This window comes from Haemorhous mexicanus, chromosome 4 (genome assembly GCF_027477595.1).
Source record: "Haemorhous mexicanus isolate bHaeMex1 chromosome 4, bHaeMex1.pri, whole genome shotgun sequence".
In the NCBI taxonomy this organism is placed as follows: domain Eukaryota; kingdom Metazoa; phylum Chordata; class Aves; order Passeriformes; family Fringillidae; genus Haemorhous; species Haemorhous mexicanus.
The window spans coordinates 28,646,495-28,669,224 of record NC_082344.1 but is presented as its reverse complement, the minus strand read 5'-3'; the positions used below and the strand labels follow the sequence as shown (position 1 = coordinate 28,669,224).

At 42.7% G+C, this 22,730-nt stretch overlaps 1 protein-coding gene across 2 annotated transcripts in view; it reads right to left on the bottom strand.

Annotated features, from left to right (window-relative positions):
- Positions 1–22,021, bottom strand: part of TET2 (tet methylcytosine dioxygenase 2) — a 71,427-nt gene extending 49,406 nt beyond the window's left edge. For both annotated transcript variants that reach the window (XM_059844205.1, XM_059844206.1), the window contains exon 1: positions 21,878–22,021. In XM_059844205.1, the coding sequence (XP_059700188.1) occupies positions 21,878–21,907 (30 nt within the window). In that variant the 5' untranslated portion in view covers positions 21,908–22,021. The remainder of the gene's footprint in view (positions 1–21,877) is intronic.
- Positions 22,022–22,730: the final 709 nt, after the last annotated feature.

Below are 22,730 nucleotides of genomic sequence, written 5' to 3'. Positions count from 1 at the left end.
AGAAAGATCTAGGCTTCCAACTCCATCAGATAAATGCTAATGTAACTGCACCGTGTACAGTACAGTGGCACATACTGATAGGAGAAGAACAGAGTAAATAAGGGGGAGGGAGAAGGGGAGAAGTCAGCAGGCAAAAACCTCAGAATACTCAAGTGTTCAGGCAAGCTTGCTGCTAAAATATAAATCATCAGGAACTTTGATCCCAAAGGTTGGTGAGCTCATTAGAAATACAATTCAGTTTGATGGGAATTTCATGAAAGCTTTCTAATGAAAAGTTGATGTAGTTCTTCGTAGCCTTACACCTGGGAACTTGGTCAGTATTTGTTTAATTAAACTTAAAGATATGATCCCAAGATCACTGAAATTAGATTTGTTTCACTCACTTCAGTGAGTTTAGAATGAAGTTCAAAAAAGCACCATTTTAATGGGGGTGTGGCGGGGACTTTCACAGAGCATACCTTTTTCTTTTTTTTTTTAATAAATCAAGAGTCTTCTTATGTGGCTACATCTTCTTGTGAGAAGGTCTTTTTAGAATTTTGGTTTAAAAAGAGTGTCAGCACATATGCAACCCCTATAATTCAGAACATAGTTTGCGGGTTGTGGTCTCCTCCGTCAGGCTGGTAGGTGTGGTGGGTACAGCTGTGTAATCCTTATGATGCTGGCATCTGTCAGCTGCTACTTTAAATTTACCACACAATAGTGATTTTTTTATTTTGTAGTAAGGATCTTCAGCCCCTTTACATATGTTTTCTTCAAAATTAAACAGACCTAACATCCCCTCTGGCATACACAGAATATTTTGAAAAGCTAATGTAAAATCACATATAGAGACTTGATATTCATACTTTAACCCATGAAGGTATCTCCTGCTGACCAGCAGTAACCCCCTCCCTTAGTTTGTAACATTCACATTTGTGCATTTGAAAGAATGAACAATGTAGTTTTACTGAAGAAAATATAATTTACAGGCAGAACTGGGACAGGATTATGTATTAGTTGCACATGATCGTGGCCATTTATGAGACTTAGCCAGTGGAGTCTTCACGCTACTTAGGTTACAGTATCCTCTTGTAGCCTGCTCCTTGCAGTTTCCTGCTGCACCCACCACCAAGCATTCTCCACACACAGATCCTAGTTGTCTACTAAAAAATACTCTAAGTATTAACGAACTAAGACAACTCAGGCAGACAAAACCCACCTATCTTGTGCAATAAAAGCCTGAAAGAGCACCATGAGGTTATTCTTTCCACTCACACTTTATTTCAAACAGGTGTCAAAGGGAACATATCAGAGAGATTTAAATAGGTTAAGCAGACTGTGAATTTCCATCTATGCTTGGTCTAATTAAAGCTATGAACATACGTGAGACTGAGAATTTTGTTTAGAGTAAACGCCTTTTCAAAACTGTCATATGCCAGGAAATGTTAGAAGCAGAGTTGCTTATTCCCCGTGTTCTTGAGCTACTGTGTTTGCCATTTAAATATCAACATTTCTCAAGAGCTTTCAGTTTAACCCACAGAGGTTTTCCCACAGTAACTTCTGGCTGACTTGTGAGCCCCTTACTCATACCGATGATTAGTTAATTCCGCAAATGCAATTGGATCACATTTAATTATGACTGCATCAATGTAAAAGGTTTCCAGCCCTTTAGGACTAACCCAAATAGTGCTGTGAGATAATCTCCCAGAGGCTGTGATCACCAGACTTTTTTCTGCTTCTGCTTGTGTGAAAGATAAGCCACTGCCACCACAGACAAGTGACAGAATGTTTCTATTGCAAGCCATAGTAAGCATGGGTTTGTTGGGTTTTTTCCCTATTGTTATCTTCCTACAAAGAGCTTTCTGCCTCTTCTGACTCATATTCTACCATAAAAGCAAAACTTTAAGGCCTAGGGTGTAGGATTTTCCCAACTTCACACCATCTCACTCAATATACTTCCAAGCTTTGCACCTCTACCCAGTATTTGCACTTAAAAATAATCAAGAAATTATACAGAAAAAATATATATGTGCTATTTATGTACCACAGGCATGTCTTCATGCATCTGCTGAGCTAGGGGGCCTCCTGTTAGATACTGGAAGGATATAAGATGTCCTTTTGGCTTCCCTCATTGTTATATTGTTCTTCCCAAAGGACTATAGAGTTCTTCCATGGATGCAAGTTCTCACATGTGATCTCACTGCAGTCAGTGACATTATTTGTGAGATTAAATAATCACCACTGTGGAAAAGCACTCATGTTCTTTTTAATGAAAGGGGGGAAAAAGTTTTTCAGTACAGGGACTACAATCCTACATGGAGCAGCAGACAAAGGCCAGAACTGGAAACAGGTGATCATGGATCACTCAAGTCCTCCTGAGGCCACCAAATGGGTCCAGGGCTAAATCTACACACAGGCCACAGGGCTACCCATTCCCCTAGAGCTCCTTTTGTTGGTGTCTGAGGGACAAATTTCCCTGAGTTTTTGCCTGCTAGTTACAAAGCTTTCTTTTTTAAGAGCTGCAATGTAATAACCTAAAATAGCCTGCCCATCTATCCTGAGGGTAGCCGGGCAGAGTTCCTTCATAGTATCCGTCATGCCTAAAAATATTCCTGTTATGAAAATATAGACAGAGATCTCTGGTTTTGTGTGCTGTGCCTGTGTGTTTAATGTACCTGTAAGTGCACGTGGAGATAGTCTGAGGGTGAGCTTCATCATCCTCAGAGAGTGAATCTGTACTGAAGGATTATTTAAACAGTGGGCATCATGATAAGGGCTTGATACCTGTTTCTGAGTATCTGTCTGTAGCTCTACTGCTGCACTGTAAATACATCAAAACCAAAGCAGACAGTATGTAAAGTAGAGCAGGGAATACCTCTGACTTCTAGACTTGCTAAACTTGCAAAGATGTGGGCAGTGCTGCTCACAGTAATACTTCACAGGCATGAGAGAAATACAGAGCAATGAAGAGCAAAATACAGAGAAATAAAGAGCAATGAGGCAGGCTAAGCCTCATAAGTGAGATGGGGTATACAACGGGGATGTTTGGAAGGAAAGAAACTAAAGGACAGAGCAAAGTAGGTAAGATGTACCTTGACTGGTGTAGAGGATGACAGTGGCGAGGGTCACAGTGACAAGGCAGAAAAGTGAGAGGTGTTTTAGATCACATGTGGTTTTCCTTCTCTGAAAGTTTTAAGTCATAGAAAAAGCCCATAAAAGAATCAGATATGACCATACAGAAACAGGAACTGATGAAAGAATCTAAGTCTCAGGGTAGAGGAAAACCCTATTAGTTGAGTGTTTCTCACAGGGTTTTTTTCCCTTCTTGGTTTTAAAATGATGTTCAGCTCCCTAACAGAGGCAAACCCTGCAACTGAACCTGCCCAGTTGAGGTGCTTTAAGGTATGGATGGAAGCAATAAACATGCAAGCACAAATACCTGCTGAGTTTAGGAGAATAGAAAGAAACAAAAGAAAAGGCCTTGGTTGTTTCCAGTTCCCTCTGAACCTTGTCCAGGTCAGCACTGTTGCTGACTATAGTGCAAGACAGGAGTTTCTGCAGGATGTCCAGATTGTATGAAAGGATGTTTATTTCTCACAAGTGCTATCTTTACATCCAGTGTTGCTTTGAAACCTTCTTTGCTTCATAGTCTCTACAGTTCTCCAACCAATATCTCCATGTACTCACCCTCTGAGACTGCTGAAAACGACTTGTAAATTCCCTGGAGGGAAGGACACAATCAGATGAGGTAGCACTTTCCTGCTCAGTTCTGAATACAGAACCTGTAACCCTTCCAAAAGGACTGCCATTTGCATTCCCCTTGAATGTCCTGATTTAGTTCAAATCATATTCATATATATAATTACCATTTTAAAAGGATTTCTAAAGTCTGTGCCATAGCCTGTAAAATGCTTTGGCACACGCAGAAGAATTTAGGTACTTTCAGGTTAAAACAATTTTGGCAAAAGAAAGAAAACCAGAGGCAGTAATAAAAAGCCCAAATCCTTGAAAGCACATGATGTGTCCTTCCCCATGTATTAGGCTGCAACAAGTGTGCTGATAGGCAACATTAGGTATGCAAGGATGAACTAAACAAAAAACCCAAGGATTATGAAGTAAATATTTGGGTGTATTAGCTAGCTGTCTGGGGGTGTTTTGCATTTTTCAATTTGTTTGTATTAATGTTTGAGTCCAACATGCCTTCTAAAAAAAGATAACTGAAACGATCTGTCTCCTGCCCACAGTCATCTCCTCCATCAATATTTGTGCTTATCTCTCTTTGCATGTTTCATGTTGTTGCAAGCAGCTCTTTAGCAAGCCACAAAAATGTTAGCTATCCAGCTAAGTTTAAGTGGACCCCAGCTGAAGTAAATACTCCAGGCGTATTATCTCTCTTTTCCATTTCTTGGTTAGTATTCTTTGGGCCTGCTACATGTAGATCAGGAGTCTTTAAAATGTTTAGTGAGGGACCCGTGCATTACAGTAACTCTTGCTTTCACAGTGCTGTGTTTCTATAGTAACCACCTTATTAAAGCACTGCAGCCATCTGCTTTAAATACTAACTTCACAAGACATCAGGACTAGCTTAAAACGATATCACATGTTCATTAAATATTAAAACTAGAAACAAAAGGAAAGAACTAAAGGAGAGATATTTTTCCTGTTCCTTCAATCTAATCTTTGAAAAAACCCAACACTTATTTGCTCTTTTTAGATAATTTAACAGTTTGTGCCACCGCTTTACAAAGAACTGTGAAAGTGGCCACACTTGCTGCTGGTGACATAAACTACAACTTTCTGGGATGTTGCAAAAAAGAACAAATGAAGAAAATAGCTTCTTGGGGTAGGCGGACAGTCTGTACATGTTCCTGATAAGAGATTTTCTGGACCCTGTTTTTGCAGCAGTACTCTCAGGCATACTGTGGTGAAGTCTTTAGAGGAAGGAGCACACAGGGAAACAGCCAGCAGCAGCTGAGAAGTGCCACACTGAAGCAAACAACTGTCTGCTTTTATCACGGTCTGCTAAAGGGCAAATGCCTCAGAGAAATGTATAATCACTCAGTAATACATTCAGCCAACCTCCAGCTGATAGCCAAAACCATGAGACTTAAACTCCCTGTATCCTTAAGGAGCAGAAGCCTCGACATGGCCCTAATTCACAAAAATGTCTGCTACTTACAAAGGAACCTGCTTAAGTGACAGGCTGTGATGGCAAGGTCTTTAGATTAAGCACATCCACTGTCTTTGTTTCCTTTCAGCAACTTGAAATAAGCTGGCTGCTACCTTCTTTAAATACTGGCTTTCTTCAAATTGTGCTAGCAAGCCAAAGGTAGCACCTCAGAGCCCTTCTCTGTCTTGAGTGTATGTTATCTAGCTCATACTCCAGAGTTACTTTCACTGTGCTTTACTTCTTGCTCCCTCATTCTTGCTGCTTGTTTTGAGGCCCTGACCCAGCACAAGCTATTGTATTTGGAGTCAGAATACATGGGAACACTCATAATTTGCAAATTTCATCTGAAAATCCCATTGGAACAAGAAAGAGGAGGAGAAGTCAGATCTTCCCATTGTCAAACCATATACCTCTGGCACTATAGCTCAAGACAAATATTTAGCAGTGTTTTGCATCCTCTGAAACATGTTTCTGTCTTCATTTACTACAGCTTAACAAAGCCATTCATACTGCTAAGTTTAAGTACTGTGTTCATCTGTTTTTCCCACTTCTCTCTACTGCCACATTGAGCAAGTGCCTACACTTAAGCTGCTCATTGTATAGTCCAGATCTTCTTCTATGGCAGAGAACTCCTTACATCATGCGGAGAAAAGCAGCCGTGTGCTCAGATAACACAGGCATGGTCCTTGGCCAAGAAATGCACATTCTGATGGATCACCAGACCTTCACAAAAATGTGTAATTACTTAAGATCCCCCCACTGTGCAGTTCCTCCTCTTTGATGACACCAACTTCTCTGTTTCACACACTAGCTTTTTTTCTGAAGTTCTTAGGGTGTTTCTTGTATTGGTAGCTTGAGGGCAATGTCTCAAGGCAGGAACAATAATGAGCAAAAACACTGAATGAGGAACAGGAGTTCCTGGAGTTAGAGCGAACATCAAGCTGAGCAGTTATGTCAACATTTTTGAGAAAAAGGACAATTTATGCTCAGGCTCTTTTTTGTGGTTTTGTCAGACATTAGGTTACTTTTCTTCTTAAGCCTTGGCAGGGCTTCAGCTGGAATGTTTTATCTGTCCAAAAGGCAACCATGTTCATCAAAATGAGAAGACCTGGAAGAGTATAGAATCTCTAGTAGCAGCAGAATCTCTATTAGCAGAGGTCTTCTAGAGCAGATTATCCATCTATTTATCAAAAGTGCGAGTTTTATGATTTGGCTGACTTGGGAGAAGATGGATCAAATGGTCCTTCCATGACTATTTCATACAAGTTTTAGGAGCAGCTTGTCCATCTTTCTTACTGCTGTGCACTGGTACAGGGAAAGGCTGTTTAGTACATCCTGATGAGAATTATCCTGGATAAGTGTGCAAGCAAGTTTGGATAGGCCAAAAAGGAGTTCACAAAGAAAAGATACCAACCACTTTTCCCCTCAAAATTAAACTAACCCAAATTGTCCACATCAAAACTTTACACTGAAGCATGATATTCTTTTGCATGGAGTTTCATGAAATTGCTATTCTTGAGACAACCACACTCCACATTTGTGGACCTGCAGCAAGGATAAAAAATCAAAGATAAAAAAAATTAAAAGGCTGCAAGGATAGTGAAAGATGAGTATAAGAGAAGGTCTGATTTTGTTGCTTCTGGTGTATCTCTATTGAACTAATGAATCAGGGTTTCTGCAGCTTGGCTGTTAAATATATGCAGCCGCTTTGTTTCATTGATATATAACTTCCCTACTAGAAATAGGCTTTTGTCATATTTTGAAGCTTTGAAGGTTGGCCATGGCCAAAGTCAGGCTGGTGGGCAAAGCACAGTATTGTTTCTTGTAGGACTGAAAGACACGGGAAGAAACCTCAGCACCTCACTGGTTTAATCCTGTGAATATGCAGAAGAGCCATTGCTGGTTTGGCTCAGCCATCTTTTGTTTTTTTAAACTCACTTGTAAGGGGGTATTTTCTTGCTTTCCTAAGAACATCTCCAGGCATTCTTCCCCAGTACTATAAAAAATCTGAAATGCTCCTTGTTCCTTTCATTGGTTTTGTTCTCTTATTCACATAGTATAGTTCTTGTGACTCTTGAATTTACAGGACTTATTATGTTTTTAAGTAGGGTGATGGGAAACACTTTCTGCCAGTGGTTTATGCTGAAGATGTATTTAGGAGGCCCGTTGCATGTTTCCACCTTGCCTTTGAGTGCTGCAGGCAGTTGTTAGTGAAACTTAATGTGCTGTCCAGCAGGTATTCTGTACATTTTATTCTCTCTGCACAAAACCAATAAGCAGTTTGTCTGTTAAGGAACCATCTTCTGCTAAGATGGTTACTAATTATTCTTACTAATAAGAGAGACAGGAACAATTTGACCCATCTGTCTACCTCCTAGGTCAGGAAGTCCTCTCACTGCCTCATTCAGTGCTTCAACTTTTGGACCACAATTGATGTGCAATTCAGATCCTATCCAAAATTCCCAACTCCAAGAGACATTAATACAGAACCCTCAGGTAAATACCAGAAGCATCATTTCATTTCTTCTCCATCTTCCCCTGTTTTTCTTTTGTAGATTGGCTTTTCAGAGTGGTGGTGAAAGAGGAGTATTGACTGAAAAATATGAACTGGAAAATAAACTCTTTCTCTCTCCCACATACCTAGGTGGTAGAGAGAGCTGTGGCTGGGAATAGTTGTTTATTATTCCAAAGGATTTTCTTCCCCAAACTGTGCACTGTCACGACTATAGATCAATCCATCTAAGTATAAGAAAAATCAAAATTCCTAAGTCTGTTCTTTGGGAGTTGAGTAAAACTCTTTAGTAAGACTTGTACCTGTGCATCTGAGGATGTAATTAAACTTTAGGTGTGTCTTTTGCTGAACTTGTTAAACAAGATTTCCACTGCTTTTTTACCTAGAGGACAAACCCATGAGAGAGTCTGTATTTATTTTGAGATACTCATCTAAACTGACACAATGGCAGTATTCACCCTGTAGCATACAATGGTAATCTTACACTTTTCCATTACCTCCTGCCCCCTGCTAAAAGCATTCAATAAAATAAATTTCATCATAAGCAGCACTTCTTCCCTTATATTCTCTTCATTGGGTGACTAAAAGTTCTTCATATAGTGTAAGAAAATATTATAAACATTAAGAACATTCTCTGAGTAAGAGATTCACCAGACAGAATTTGTGTATCTGTATAGTCATTACACTGGTTAAATTAAATGTACTGGTAAAGCCCACAGACATCATAAATACCAATAATCCAGTCCTTGTAAACCTCAGTACCCTCTGATTCAGAACAATTTAAAAAGTGCTTTAGGGTTTCTGAAGAAAGGCTCCAGAGGATGTACAATGATGTACACAAGAGGAAAGCTATATACATTAAGGGATGACTTTACACTAAGGCTCTAATTCTCCATTCTCCCACTCTGCCCATACTTGTACCGTTTCACAGTAAGGTGGATTCCTCAGAGAGGAGAAATGCTGCAAAGAGCTCTTAAAATAGGAACACAGGAGTGACCTATTTTCAGTACTTCCATTCTTATTTCTAGGTCTATTATATATAGTGTAATGAACATTGTAATGAACATTCAGCAGTGAAAAGATAACAATAACTGACCGAATACATTTGCTCACATTCTAAATACAAGATTAAAAATAGTTAGGAGACTGGACAAAACTGACAATGGGTCAGGGGCTGACCTGCAGAGCAGCTCCCTAGCTCAGGTTAGAGCTATCAGAGACCACATTAAATGAGCTAGTGACCAAGCCAGAGTGAACACGTGTCACCCTCTCTTGTTTCATTTTGCTTACATAACAAAGAAACTTTGCAGGAATTTGGACAACTCTAATGTAGAGCTGACATGGGTATGGTTGGAAAAGATGACATCTATACCTAGAAAAATTTTATTCAGTCGTGGGATTGAACTGTATTGCAGAAGAGGCATGGAGAAGCTCATAGTGTGTCTTTCCTACAGGCTTTATCATGATGATATCTACAAACACTGTGACGTATTACAATAGAACTACCATCTTTTTACCATCTCATCTGCTTCTGAAAAGTCAAACTTTCTATTTGGGAGGAGGAAAAGAATTTTTCATCATTTAGGAGGCTTTTGCAAAGCTGAGATTAAATTCTTCAATTCCAAAAGTGAAAACTGGAAGTGATTTTTAACAAGGATGGGTTGTTTTTGCTCATTTCACAGCTTTTTCAAGAAAACTCTGATTATCTTCAGCAATCACTCACAGTTATAGTACCTGTCTTCCTCCACATACGTGTATTTCTGAGACAACTTCAAGAATTCTAGAATCTGTCAAAAATTAATTGTTGGATCATGTACTCCACTCTACTGTAAACTGCTAACTTCTAGAAAGCAAGCTGCTTTGCAGTACTTTGGCATACAATACAAACTTCTTTTAAGAGCTTCAACAATGAGGAAGGAATGCTTTCTTTTTTTTCAGTAGATGTGTACTGTAAAAAATATATGTGTGAAGATAGAACATGGACATTTGACAGGTGAACACTCAGTGCTTAGCTTGCTGAAGCAGCATTTCTGCTATGCTTTTTTTTCTTAAGGCCCATGTCAAAAAACCAAATCAGCCATATAGCGGTATTCACGTTTTGTAGATGGAAGTGTTTAATTTGAAATTACTAAGGCATCTTTTTCCTAAATGTATGGTCACAGCCTGACTACAAAGCATTCATTAGTGCCTGAGTGCAAGTGTTAATAAAAGAATAAAAAAGGAACTGTCAATCAGGAACTACATGATCGTGCAGTGTTCTTTTCTTTTAGCCAAAGTAATCCAGCTTTGCATTTCCTTCCCGTTGTGAGAATTTTACGTGCTGAGTTAGTTCACTGCAGAAACAGTTCAGTTAGCGTGCTGAAGAACACAGTCACTTCTATCCCTGAGCTGCTGAATCACTTACCCGCCGCTCCAGCTAGTTAATAGTAGCTATTTTTAGTTTATGGTGGAAAACGCTCTCATGGTGGCAATGACACTTCAAAACAGTTTGGGAGCAAAATCATCTGCTTTGAACGTCTCTCAGAGCCTTGTGTGGGTACGAGCGCCTCGCTATTCATTCCCAGCTCTGGCAATCTAGGTCAGCCTGGCGCGCGGGATATGGCATTTGCTGCCTCTTTCATAACTGCCTGTAAGAGTTCTGGGGTCATGTTTGTAAACACTGCTGCCATGTGCGCGTAAGCACGTGGCGAGACACCAGCATGACCTGGAGTGCCAAAGCCAAGAGGTAAAGCTTGGCGCCGGTGTGATGTCGCTAAGCCAACCAGCGCCAGCGCCCCGGCTGGCGCACACCCCGCGCAGCTCTGGGAGCCACCACGGCGGGGTGTTTGAAGGGCAAGTGGGAACCTTTTTCCTGTATGTGCCACACGTGGATGTGTGCTAGTGTTGATGGTGGCCCCGCAGGTTAGTCTGTCAGTGTAAGCAAATGGCAGTTCTGAATTGTTCTTAAGAAAAATGGGACTCCTTTCTGCCCTAAGTCTCTAAAATTGGAACCCACATGGTCCCAGAACACAATGCAAAAGTGTGACTCTTAGGGAGAAGAACTGTATAAGGGCACATTGCCAAAGTTTCCAAAATGACTTCAAAGACAAGTAACAGAGACTTCTGTGTCTGTAATAGCTTTTTGCTGGCTTTGCACTGATGAAATTAAGAGCATGTTTCAGGCATTTGAGGAAGTAGCTCCCAAATTATTTCTGTTTATCAGTAGAAGTTGCGTGATATGGCCAGTACAAACAAAAGTCACGAGTCTTTAATTTCCTCTTAATGAGAAATAAGCAGATTGAGCCACCCAAACCTATGCAAAGTTTCATCTCACGCTGGCCACACACTTTATATGCTTCAAGGAAAAAAAACCAAAACATGTGACAGGGGGAACAGTCTGTGGTCAACGTCCCTCTCCATTGTAGGGGCTCTGTTTCAAGCGCAGCTGTAAGTCTCATTTGCTTTGTCCTTTCCTGGGGGAGCTGAGAATAGGACAAAGAGTTAAAGTGTTACCAGTCTCTGCTGAGTCTGCACTTCTCGGCCAGGCAAGCTAGAGAGGCGGCTGGAAGAGGGTGTGCTCGCAGCAGAGGGTGAGCGGGAGGGGGTGCGGGGAGGGAGAGTAAAACAAAAGGAGAAAAATAAACTGTGCACACCCCGAAACAAAACAGGGGAACGAGTACAGAAAAAGTTCTCGTCTTTGAAGAATGGGAACTTTTCTGTTTGTTTCCCTCCATGTAGCTATATCTTGTTATCTGAACTCAAGGTACGGTAGATATATGAGTCCTTGAACTCTGAACTGGTGAGGAGAGTAGCAAAAGTAAGTGAATGCAATTTTAGCTGAGCAGCTGGAAAGAAACAGGCTTTGTCTTTTTGTTCCTTAGCTATAGGAGGCCATTTAACATTGCAACACACAGCTGTTCAAACCTCTTTCTTACTGTATGCCAGTGGCCTGCTAAAACAAAGCAGAACTAAGGCAGTCTTCTCTGAGTGACAATGCAACTCTGGGTTGAAATACTAGCTGCTCCAAATTATTTGTGGTTTTTTGAGCCCCATCTCTTAAACCTGGACAAGAATTGGTCCCTGGTTTGTTAGTGGGAAACGAAAAAACTGAAAGTGTCCATTAGTTTCCACGGGCTTTTTGAAATCCTGCCCTACTGTAAATGTTACCCAATTCCTTAGCAGTGTTTCTGGAAAGCAGAAAAGTACCTTCCTCACTGTTGTGTGTACATCTAGCTAGCGCTCTCCAGTGCTACTACGCTATCGAGCAATGATGTTTCTATTTTTGACTCACTGTGGACAACCTTGCTCTAAACCCCTGGCCTGAATATTGCTTAAATGTAAAATGAGTAAACCTGAACAAGCTAGCAGGCTTCACAGCCCATCACAGCCCTGCCTTCAGCCATGACTGCTACAAGCTGCCAAGACCGTGGGTGAAAACCAGGAGCTCTCACAAGCTGCAGTGTGGCACCCAGCGGTGCCTGGGGACACCCAGGAGGGTGTTTGTAAACAGCGTGGCCATGTGCACATGTGCCACGTGGGGCTGGGCTGGCTGAACCTCCAAACTGCTGTGGGGAGAGGAGCAGCTGCGGGAGGCAAGTCTGAATGCTCCGCTCCATCTTTTCCAACGTGTTTGCAGTGGTATTGTGTCTCTAAACATGGCAGGGAAAAATCCATCTGTCCTTCATGGTCAGCTGCATCTGCCAGCATCCAGAGATGCTGCATGAGCTAAATTACCTATTGGATTTTATTTCCAAAGGCAGTTCATCATGGATTGTATCACAAGTCCATGAATGTGCTGAAGTTAAATAGGGTGGTTGGTTAAATGCACTATGTAACCAGGCAGGCCGAGCTATGCCTATGATCCACAGCAAAGGAATTCTCAAAGGCCAGAGACATTAAAGATTACCATCTCCAATTCAGGTGGAGGAGAAGAAGGTGGACTCTTGAACAGAAAGCTATGAATGCTGCTATGGTTAATGTCAGGTCAATGCAGGCTTGTGCATCCCATCTCCAGCAGAGAGATTTCTAACAACAAATTAAAACTGTTTTTATTTTGGTATTTTTCCCTTCTTTGAGATCTGCTACCAAGTGTGATGGCAACATGAAGGATCTTGGCCCCTGACAAACCTTTAATTGATAAAACAGATCAAATGGGAATTGTGTGGTAGATTGGAGCTGATGTACATGAATGGCTTGCAGACTGTGGGAAATCCTGCCTGAATGAATAGGAGGATCAAGGGTATTAAAGGGAGTTAACTGGGGTACCTACTTATAGAAATGTCATAACTGTTTCACACACTGTGATTAACTGACACAACCTACTATTTTTAATTATTGTCATTTTAATTATTTGTTTGGAGGTACATAGAGACACCTACAGTGCCAGTAAAATGGAGATAACATTCTTCTCTGCATCCTTTCTCAATTGGAGTGGAGGGTTTAAACAGTGCCAAAAAGCAAAAAGTCATCCTTTTCCCTGAGGAGATTTATTTAATTTGCTGAGTTGTTTTGGATAAGCACTGCTGATTTAGAGGTCCGAAAGTTTGTGCAGCAAAACCAGAACATGTTGTCAGTCAACAGAAAATGCTACTGAAAACCAAATTCTAAAAAAAAGTGAAAAGCGTCTAGTTTCTGTTTCTTAAAATTGATACTTCTGTTATCTTAGTAAGCAGAGAAAACGATCAGTAAACTTCTGAATGAGCAGGAAGGAGGGTAAAGCACTGGGGTTTAGGAGATATGGGTTCAGTTCCCAGCTATACCACAGCTTTCCTGTAGGTCTTCTAGGGTTAAGAAAAAAAAGGCACAGAAATGAATGACTCCAGCAGGGTTTGTACCACATTGCATGATCTCTGTGTGCTTTGGCTCTCAGTTGTTGCTTATTAATTTTATACCCTTTATCTCCTTCTTTGCGTGTTTTGCCTGCTCATTAACATCAGCACCCTGGGGAAAAGGCTGCAGCAGTTCTGCTTAGGAACTTCTATCACACACACACACAGAGAAAGCAGGCACTAATAGCAGCTTTGCTTTATTTACTGCAAATATTTAGGTTTTTGAAAGGGAGCTACTAACACTCTGGACCCTTGTGTGCTGCCAGACCCCTTTTCTCTGCCTCTTTTACGGAATTAAATAGTAAGACAGAACAAAAATGGCTCATGTTTGTACAGCCCCAAGCACAGTGGGATTCTGTTTCATGGCTGGGATATGAGGTGCCTCCTAATGTGCAATAATTAATTTCACTCTATCCACTCTCCTTATGTTTAGAAGCATCAGAGTTGCCATCCTGAATTAGACTCATGCTCCAGCTTGTCCAACAAAGTATCTCTAACCAGCTCACTGTTTCAAGAAAAAGCAGCTATTCTGTTAGTAGCTAGACCCACTCTTCTAGAAGCAAAACTTCTTATTCATCAGCTAGAGTCTACATTTTATAGCAAAATACACGTTAACTTGCAACTGCTTTGAAAAGTTGGGGTTTCTCAGTAAAAATTTGTTTTTTAGCTTCTATACCTGTAGTCTTTCCATCCATCTCTTCTCCCTGACCCCACAAAAAACAGGAAAAAAAAAAACCAAAAAGACCTACTTTTCTTTTTCTTTTTTCAGTACTACAAAGTATATGACTGACTAGGTGCCTCACTGCTCCAGGTGTCTCTGGTATAGCTTGGCAAGCCCAAGAAAAATGAATAGGGCTTTGTGAAAATGGCAGTTTGCGGGATCATAAGTCAGCTGACACTGGGGAAAAAAAAGCCGCCTATACTTAATGTATTGTCAACTGTACAACATAGACACAGTGGAAAAATAGATGGAAATCTGTTTTTTCCTGCCTGGTTTCTCACTTCTCGGGCAGTACACAGAGTAATAGAAAGAAAACAGATCAGCAGAGTTCTTGGTTTTCTTACTGCTTTCTCACACCTACAGAAGCTTCTCTGCATTAAGGATTACAGGGAAGCAGAAAAGTACAGGTCTGAAGTTATTTAGGAAAAACAAATGTTCCACGTAAAGTATGGAAAGCACCATAGAAACAATAGTGAACTATAGGCTGCTGTGATTTTCTGCTTTGAGTGGTTTTCATCTTTATGAATATCAAGAGTGTTTTTCCCTATTTGGTCTGTATTTTCACTTGCTTCTAGGTATGTTATGTGTACATTTGCAACTACCTGTGCATGGAATAGGAAACATACTACCATACATTTTCCTTCCCACAAAATGTCTACTAGATACATAAAATGAAAGAAGTGTTAAATCTGACCCTTTCTGGTTGTGAAGCTTTCATGTTTTTGATTTTTAGTGGTGCCATTTAAGTAATACTTCAGAGCTCTTTTGGGCAGACAAACTTGAAATTAAATAGAAAAACAAGCAAAAGGAGTGCAGAGGGAACAGAAATTTGGTAAGCAGAAAGTATGTTAAAATCTGTAATATGTGCATACACATACCACCACTGCTCCATATCCCAGGAAGAGGTGAGTCCCATGTATTTGCCAGCTTTCATAAGTTCTCTTTTAGGGATAAATTGCATTTGTTTTATTAAGCTGTACATGCACTTGGAGCCTCCTGGAAATACCTCACTTCTATGGTCTTTAACTTTGGGAAAGCAGTAGAAACTCCTGTTTTACTGCAACAATTCCTTTTCTTCATTTTACCATGAGCAGGAGAGTCCAATGCTACTTGCACACAAGAGAAAGTATGCAATCATTCTTTTCTCCTTTTTGCTTACATAAGAGCTGAAAGAGTTTTGTGTCCTTTGGCAAGTATAAAAATTTTATAACTTCAAAGAATGTGACTTCAAACACAAGTGAAGTAGCACTGAAAGAACAAACAGATTAAACAAAGATGAAAAAAAGCATTGGGGGCATGAAATGGGGGTGAGTGTTGCATGAACAGTTGTCTTTCATTCGAAGGGACAAATCTGGAAAGATGCTAAAGGACACAGAAGATGAGGACAAAACTCCCCCTCCAGAATCAGGCCCAGGGTTAATGTTTACCCTTTGATCTCTCTAACAGCACTAGAAGTGGCAAGAGAAGGAACAGTCAGCACAAACTGAGAAATGCCTTTGTCACGTATTCTCTCACATGCTTTACTCTAGCTTGCTACCTTCTGCTGCCCAGACAGTGCAAGAGTAATGGGAATTGTGGGTCAAAAAAAAAACGGCCAGAAAAGAAAATGAAAAGTGGTAAAGAGCTTACTGAAACAGAAGCAGATTCAGGATATGACACAAATCATTTTATCCTGCAAATGAGAAGACACCACTGCAATGTAATTACAAAATTACAGTGTTGTAATAGACATCAACAGAAAATGGGAGCAACCAATGTGGACATACAACTGCTGGCAGAAGCCATGTGTATAACAAGATCTGTGATAGCCTTCCTACTCTGTTGCATTACAGTGAATACCATGACTCATCCAGACAAATTCAGAACATGGAAGAGGCATTTGTACCAACTGCTTCCTCGCTATGAGGAGAAAACAGAACTTAGGATTCATCTTGTTAAGTAAGTAATGTGCTTTGCACAATGTTCTGAGTGATTCCTGCAAAACTGCCTAAGAAAGTCTGAAAAATGTGCATGGGACCAGATAAGGAGCATTAGAACCTCTGATAATGAGGTCCTACATCACATGCAGGGCAGAGGCTTCAAGTGTCTTTGAAGACCAGAACTGGCCTGACAGGTTTGGTTTAGGTACACAGGCCAGAGCATGAAACATGCTGTCAGCTGGGTGCTTCTGAGCAGCTACAGTGCATTTTCACAGCATCACAAAATTTTTTATCTCTGCAAGGAATCCCCAATAACTAACACCAGTTCTCCCCCCTCCTTTTTTTTTTTTTTTTTTTTTTTGTGAGAAACAGATTGGTGGCATTATTCATTTGGTTGGGTAAATGCAGAAATTTCCACCAAACTTCTTACATCTAATGGAGATCTAAAACTTGCCTTGCAGAGGTATAAGCTTTCGTAATGGCAACGCCTCTTTGTGTCAACATGTCTCATTAAGTAATAAAGACTTCAGCTATTTGATTTTACTCATAAAGTTAGTGGGATTCACAATTTCTTTCTTGTTCTTTAAAAAGGGAATTGTTCTAGTATCCTAACAGGCAGTGAATCATGCTTAATTAAGGAAAAAATATATAACCATTTCCAGTGGGATTCTTATAATGTAAAGAGCTGCTTTGCCATAAAAGCTTTTGGGACTTGAATTAATTATACATTTTTAAAAGGGGAGGAGAGGCACAAAAATAATTTGAAACCTTTGCAATAATTCCCTTAACCCTCATCTCATACTTCGGGTCAGTCTGTTCCAGACAAACCCGTCAGCACAGCACAGACTGCGCTCAAGTGCAGAGGGAAAAAACAGCAGCATTCGGCAAAGGATCCAGTGGTCTAGAATGCAACACAGATGCAGAAAGCTCAGCCAAAACCCAAACTATGATATGAGTTCTTAAAACTCTGCATTTTTTTTATTTCTGTCCCCCTCCTCTGCTGTCCGTGAGGGCTAGGGACATTCCTAGAACTCTGTCCTCACTGGCTGCGTCAAGGCAGCTGCCGAGGATGCTGGGACACTGTTTGTAAACACTCAAACCACGTGCACGCAACCACATGGAGAGTCATCGTCCTGACCTAAACCTACCCACTTGGTAAGCCGGGGTTTCGCTGCAGTGGAGCCAAATCCTTTCCCAACACATTGTGACTGAGAGTAGCTCACGCCAGGACACTGGAACACACACTTGGACTGCTGATGCATTATTGGAAAGGAGATTAGGCAGAAGAGTTGTTTAAACTTTAGTCATTGAAATGTGAGTTTAAGGACAGGGTAGCTTATGTAGAGTGCTGAAGATGTTCTTTATACAGCTGTAAAAATTCATCTTAAACCTTTAAATCTTCCCTCCCCTGTGCATATACCTGGTAAAACCAATATTCCTATGTTGGGAAAACATGGGGAATATATTTGAGGTTAGAGGTAATGCTGTAGAACATGTGAAGATTATTTCATGTTGTCTAAATTGCATCATAGTATTTAATCAGAGTGCAGATGATACTGCCCTGTACCTGGAGAAGACATTTCCAAGGGGTATTTGGTTATTGAGCTATTCCTGGTTATCTTAGCCATCTAAACACTCACCTGCTCACTGTGACACTGGTATTTGGTTATTGAGCTATTCCTGGTTATCTTAGTTTCAAAGTGACAGGTGAGTGTTTAGATAGCTGTCTGTTGTGGTTTAACAAAACTTTGTACTTGCTTAGGCTTAAAATGCTGAATTTTCCTTTCTTGCTGAACTTGAGCATTGAACAAGCCTATTTCTTTCTGCACTGCAACAGAAATGCATCCTGTATTTAATGTTTTATTTTTGTTTTAGTAAGAGGAAAAACACACACACAAAGAATTAGGTCAAATACTGCGAGCCTTTATTTGTCTGTAAGCATAATCCTTCTGGGATTTCTTGCCATATGTATACTACAAAACAACAACACTCCAACTTGAAATCCCGACCTCCACAGAAAACTTTGCTTTTTAAAGACAGCCTCAATTTTGTTCAGGTTACTAAGATGATTCAGCATTCTGGAAGGTGTTTTACAGAGATGAACAAGCCTGCTTGAAAAGACAGACAGGAATCTAAATCTTTATGCCTTTTATTTGTTAAAGTGTTTTTCAAAGCATGGCAATTGTCTTTAAAGTGACCTCAGATTTAAAATTCTTTATTGGGAAAAACTAGTAGAAAACTCTTTCTGATCCACCTATAAGTTAGGATATATTTTTTCCTTCATTTCAAGAACAGTGTGAGATACATGAGTAAAATTAGTTAGCTGTTCTTTCTATTTCTCAGACCTTGTTTTTCCTCTACCTTCTTCCACCCTGCTATGTAATGCAAGGCACATTCCCAGTATTTTAATCCAAACAACCTTTTTGGGTCAGTCATCGGCTGTCCTTGGGATTAATCCAGCTGATGCTGGAGGGTCAGAATTTTATTCCTTAACCCCACCATCTCTGCATCCAGCCATTGAGCAGTTTCTTGGCAAAATGGGTGATTTTCCATATATATGTGTGTATATGTATATATACACACACATACAGATCTTTTTAAAAGCAAACTTATCTACCCTAAGGTAAGGCAGAAATGATTTCTTTTCAATGGGTGACTGAGAGGATGATTACTCACGGTACTTTCCATTTGTAAGGCTTTGTTATCTAGGATTATTGGGACAAGGTATGCAAATTGAACATGTAAGCAGTGATGATAAAGTAGCAACCGGAACTATGGCAACTTGTTAGTAGTTACTTGTTCAGTGTTCAAAGGCATATTTCTGCTGCAGAATGTCACTGAATGAGTAAGATGGTACTCACTGCCTTATGAAGTAAGGGATGGGAATAATGCTGCAAGTGTGATTGATTCATACAATTCTCTTTTTGGCTTTCAGCCATGATGCAGTCATATGCTTTATCTCTGTCAGACTACAGCTTTTTTTTTAAATAATGAATCATAGTACATCCCACTCCATTTCAGAACCAGCACATTGCCTTTCAAAATGATGTCACAACACTCAATGCTGCTGGCTGACTGCCTTAAAAGCAATCAGAGAGCTGGACTAAATAAATACTGTATATTATTTGCCAAAATAATTTGTGGTTGTGTTCTCCAGTGCAGTTTCCAAGATAACCACCAATTCTACTTGAAACTTGGCAACTTTGTTCTACCACTTTCAAGCTCCAGTTGTGAAGCTAGCTTGCAGATGCTGCTACCATGCCTAGAGCTACTGTGCAGCAGCCCAATGAAAGAGGTGGAGGGATCACTCCCTGTGACCAGCCAAATTTGACAGCTCTTCTGGAATTCTACCTTGACAACTGTCAGCTTTTTGAAAAGGACCTTACTTGGCTCCTGTTGAAACACGAAACACATCTTCCACTTGGAATTAAATGGAACAAGGGATTTAAAGTCACTGCTTAGGCACACTGATAAAAACACTACTGTCCATGCAACTTAGGAGTGAAGCACTCTCTGTGAACCTGACCAAGTCAGTGACATTAATCCAACCTAACCTTCATGTTTTTTCAAGCACCAGACTTGTTCCAAAATATGATGAGCATTTTTTCCCCCTTTTCTTTAGGGCTGTCTGGCTGTTGTTAATATTTAAGAGAACACTGTGGAGGACACAGGCCAGCAGCATCTGAAGTGCTTGGGCAAGAAGGAATAGTCCCATCCAACTTTGGCAGCTGAAATGTCCATTTCAGCAACTACAGATTCTCCCAATTCCACATGCAAAAGCAAAAACATTTACAACCTTGTATTTCTGCTGCCCAGTGCAGCACTGGTACCAACAAGAGACCTTGGAAATCTGTCCATCATAATAACTCAATAACTCCGCAACAAGTGCTCATTTCTTGTTCTTTAAACAATGCTGACATGCCAAATTCTAAGACCATGTGCACTATATAAAAACAATATCAGTTTTTCTGGCTAAAAGCCACCACAATGAATCACCACAATGACAAAGTTCTAATTAAAAACCTTACTACCAACAGTGATAGTTCTGTAGATTCAGGTCTCCTGTTCAGCCTTGTCTTCTTTTGAAGATTTGTTTGGAATGGGCAATACAAAACCACTTTCTGAAGTTCCCTGAATGCATTCACAAAGGGTTTTTTAATGCCACTTCCCAAAATGTAACAACTCTTTCCACTGAAAGATGACTTTTGAGTTCCTCATCTCACATTAACAGCAATTTAGTACTACCACCAAAACACTGTTGTTTTCCACAGCTTTGCATTCCCTTTTTTCCCTCCTCCCTTCACCCTGGCTTCTAGATTTAAATGTTTTCTGACTTCACTGGTAGGGGTCATTCTAAGCTTTCCAAGAGAGAGACAAAATACTGCCCGACAGAGATTTTTTTTTTTTTCCCATTGGTTTCAAATGGTGGTTTTTTGCGGGATAAAATCCAAGATGGGTACATTGTTTCAGAGAGTTAACAGCATCAGCCAGATCCCACTGTAACTCCAGTTTAGACATGACTATTGATCATTGACATCTCCCTGTTGAGTATCTTCGGCAACTACGTCCTGTTTTGCACTTTGCAGCCTCCTAAGTGCTACAGTGGAATACACACGCAGATACACAAGTGAATGTGTGACTGCTCTCACCCCCCGCTGCAGTAAGTCAGCCTGCCATTAACACGCGAATGGAACGGCCTCATTAGCCGACAAACAACACCCACTGACCTGCTTTCACTAGGGACAGTGTTATCTGCTCATCTCTGAAACTCTTAAACTTCACTTTGAAAGGAAGAAGAAGAATAGAAAATGCTGCTGCACATGTATTCGGAGCTGCCGATCACTGCTCAAAGCCTGCACATTGGCACGCCGCTCATCATGGAAAGCGAATCTTGTGATGAGATCTTAGGCTGCAGCGTTTCGATGAAAGCACGCTAGACCACATCACTTTTCCCTTCACCTCACTCCGAAAAGGAAAATTACTTAGCAGAAAAGAGTCTGCTGAATTTCCAACAGTCAGACCGCGAGCCGAAAAGCCCCCCTTTAACTCCAGGCAAGAGAATCAGTGCTGGTGTCTAAGGGGGTGATTTAACGCCGATAAACGCCGCGATGCGAGCGAGCGCTCGCTGCCGCGCGTCCGACTCAAGCGCGGTGAGGTTGTTGCTCTTGTCTGTCATCTGGCGGGGAACGAGCCTGACCTCGCCGAAAGCGTTCTTTTAGGGGAACACGCTCGGGAAAGTGATTCTCCTTTTCATCCCGTGGCCACATTGTGCCCCGACGGCGAGGTTTAGCAACGCGGGCGAAACACGCGTGTGGATTATTGCACGGAAAACGGGAGGCCTCGCTCCGAGCCCCCACCTCGCCCGCACGCACTTCTCCCTCCCGAGCCCCCCGGCACCGCGGTCCGCTCGCCACCCCCTCGCCCTCCCCAGGCCCCGCAAGCCCCCCTCCCTTCTCCCTTCTCCCCGGGCTGCGCCCGCCTTTGTGTCCGCCCGGGGCCGGGGAGCGGCACAAAGCCGGGGCGCCTCCGGCCGCCGTCCCCCGTCCGCAGACAAAGGCGCGGGGAGGGGCGGCGAGGCGAAGCCTGGGTCCGGCCCCGCGGGGAGGGGGCGGCGGCGCCCCCGCCGCCCCTGTCAATCAGCCATGTTGGGGGACCCACGGCGGCGCCCCCTCCTCGCCGACCCCCGGCGGCGCGGCGCGGCGCTGCCCCGCGACACCTCCCGGCGGTGCCGGGCGGGGAAGGCGGCCGGCGCGGTGATCCCGCTCTGACCTCTGCCGCGTCCCTCAGCCTCGCCGACATCCAGCACGCACAGCCCGGGCGCCGCGCTCCCCGCTCCTACAGCGCCGCCATCTTGCTTCCTTCTGCTCCTTGGCGAGCGCGGCCGGGCCCCCGCATCAATATGCGCGCGGCGCCCTGACGTCGGCGCCCGCCCCGCGCACCGCCCCGCGCGCGCGGCACGGCTCCCCCCCGGTCCCCCCCCAGCGCGCGGCGCGGGGGCGCCCCCAGCACCGTCACCGGCGCCGTCCCCGTTCCCGACCGCGCGGGGCTTTTTTCCCGGCTGCTGACGCTCTTTCGGCCTTTTGGGGATTCCCACCCCCGCCCTCTCGCACCCCTCCGCCTTTTCTGCTTTCGCCGGTGGGTTCGCGGGACGCGGCGGGGCGGAGGGTACCGCCCTCCATGCGCCAGCCCCCGCCACCCCCCGTGGGACACCCCCCACGCCGCATCCCTCCCGTTCCCGGGGGCCGGCGGCACTTTCCCACGGCCCCGGGAGCCCGTCTGCTGTGCGGCGGGCTGCTCTCCCTCGGCTGCTGCGCGAGGCTTGGGGGTACAGCTCTGTAGTGCGCGGTGGCCGGATGACAGAGTAAAAGAAAAGCCAAGATAGAAAAGTGTGTGTGGGGAGGGGGGAGAGGGGGTGAATTGACAAAATCTCCTCAGGCTTCCCCAAAATGAAGCCCTGTGCCCGCAGACACCGGGCTGCCAGCGGGGATTGCTCAGCGCGGGGTGAGCAGGACACTCGTTCCCGGGAGCGCCCGCAGCCCCGCGGCTCGGTGCGTGACGAGCGGGACTAGCGGCACCGTTCCCAAACTACGGGCTCGTGGCTCGCCGCAGGAGAAACGGTGTC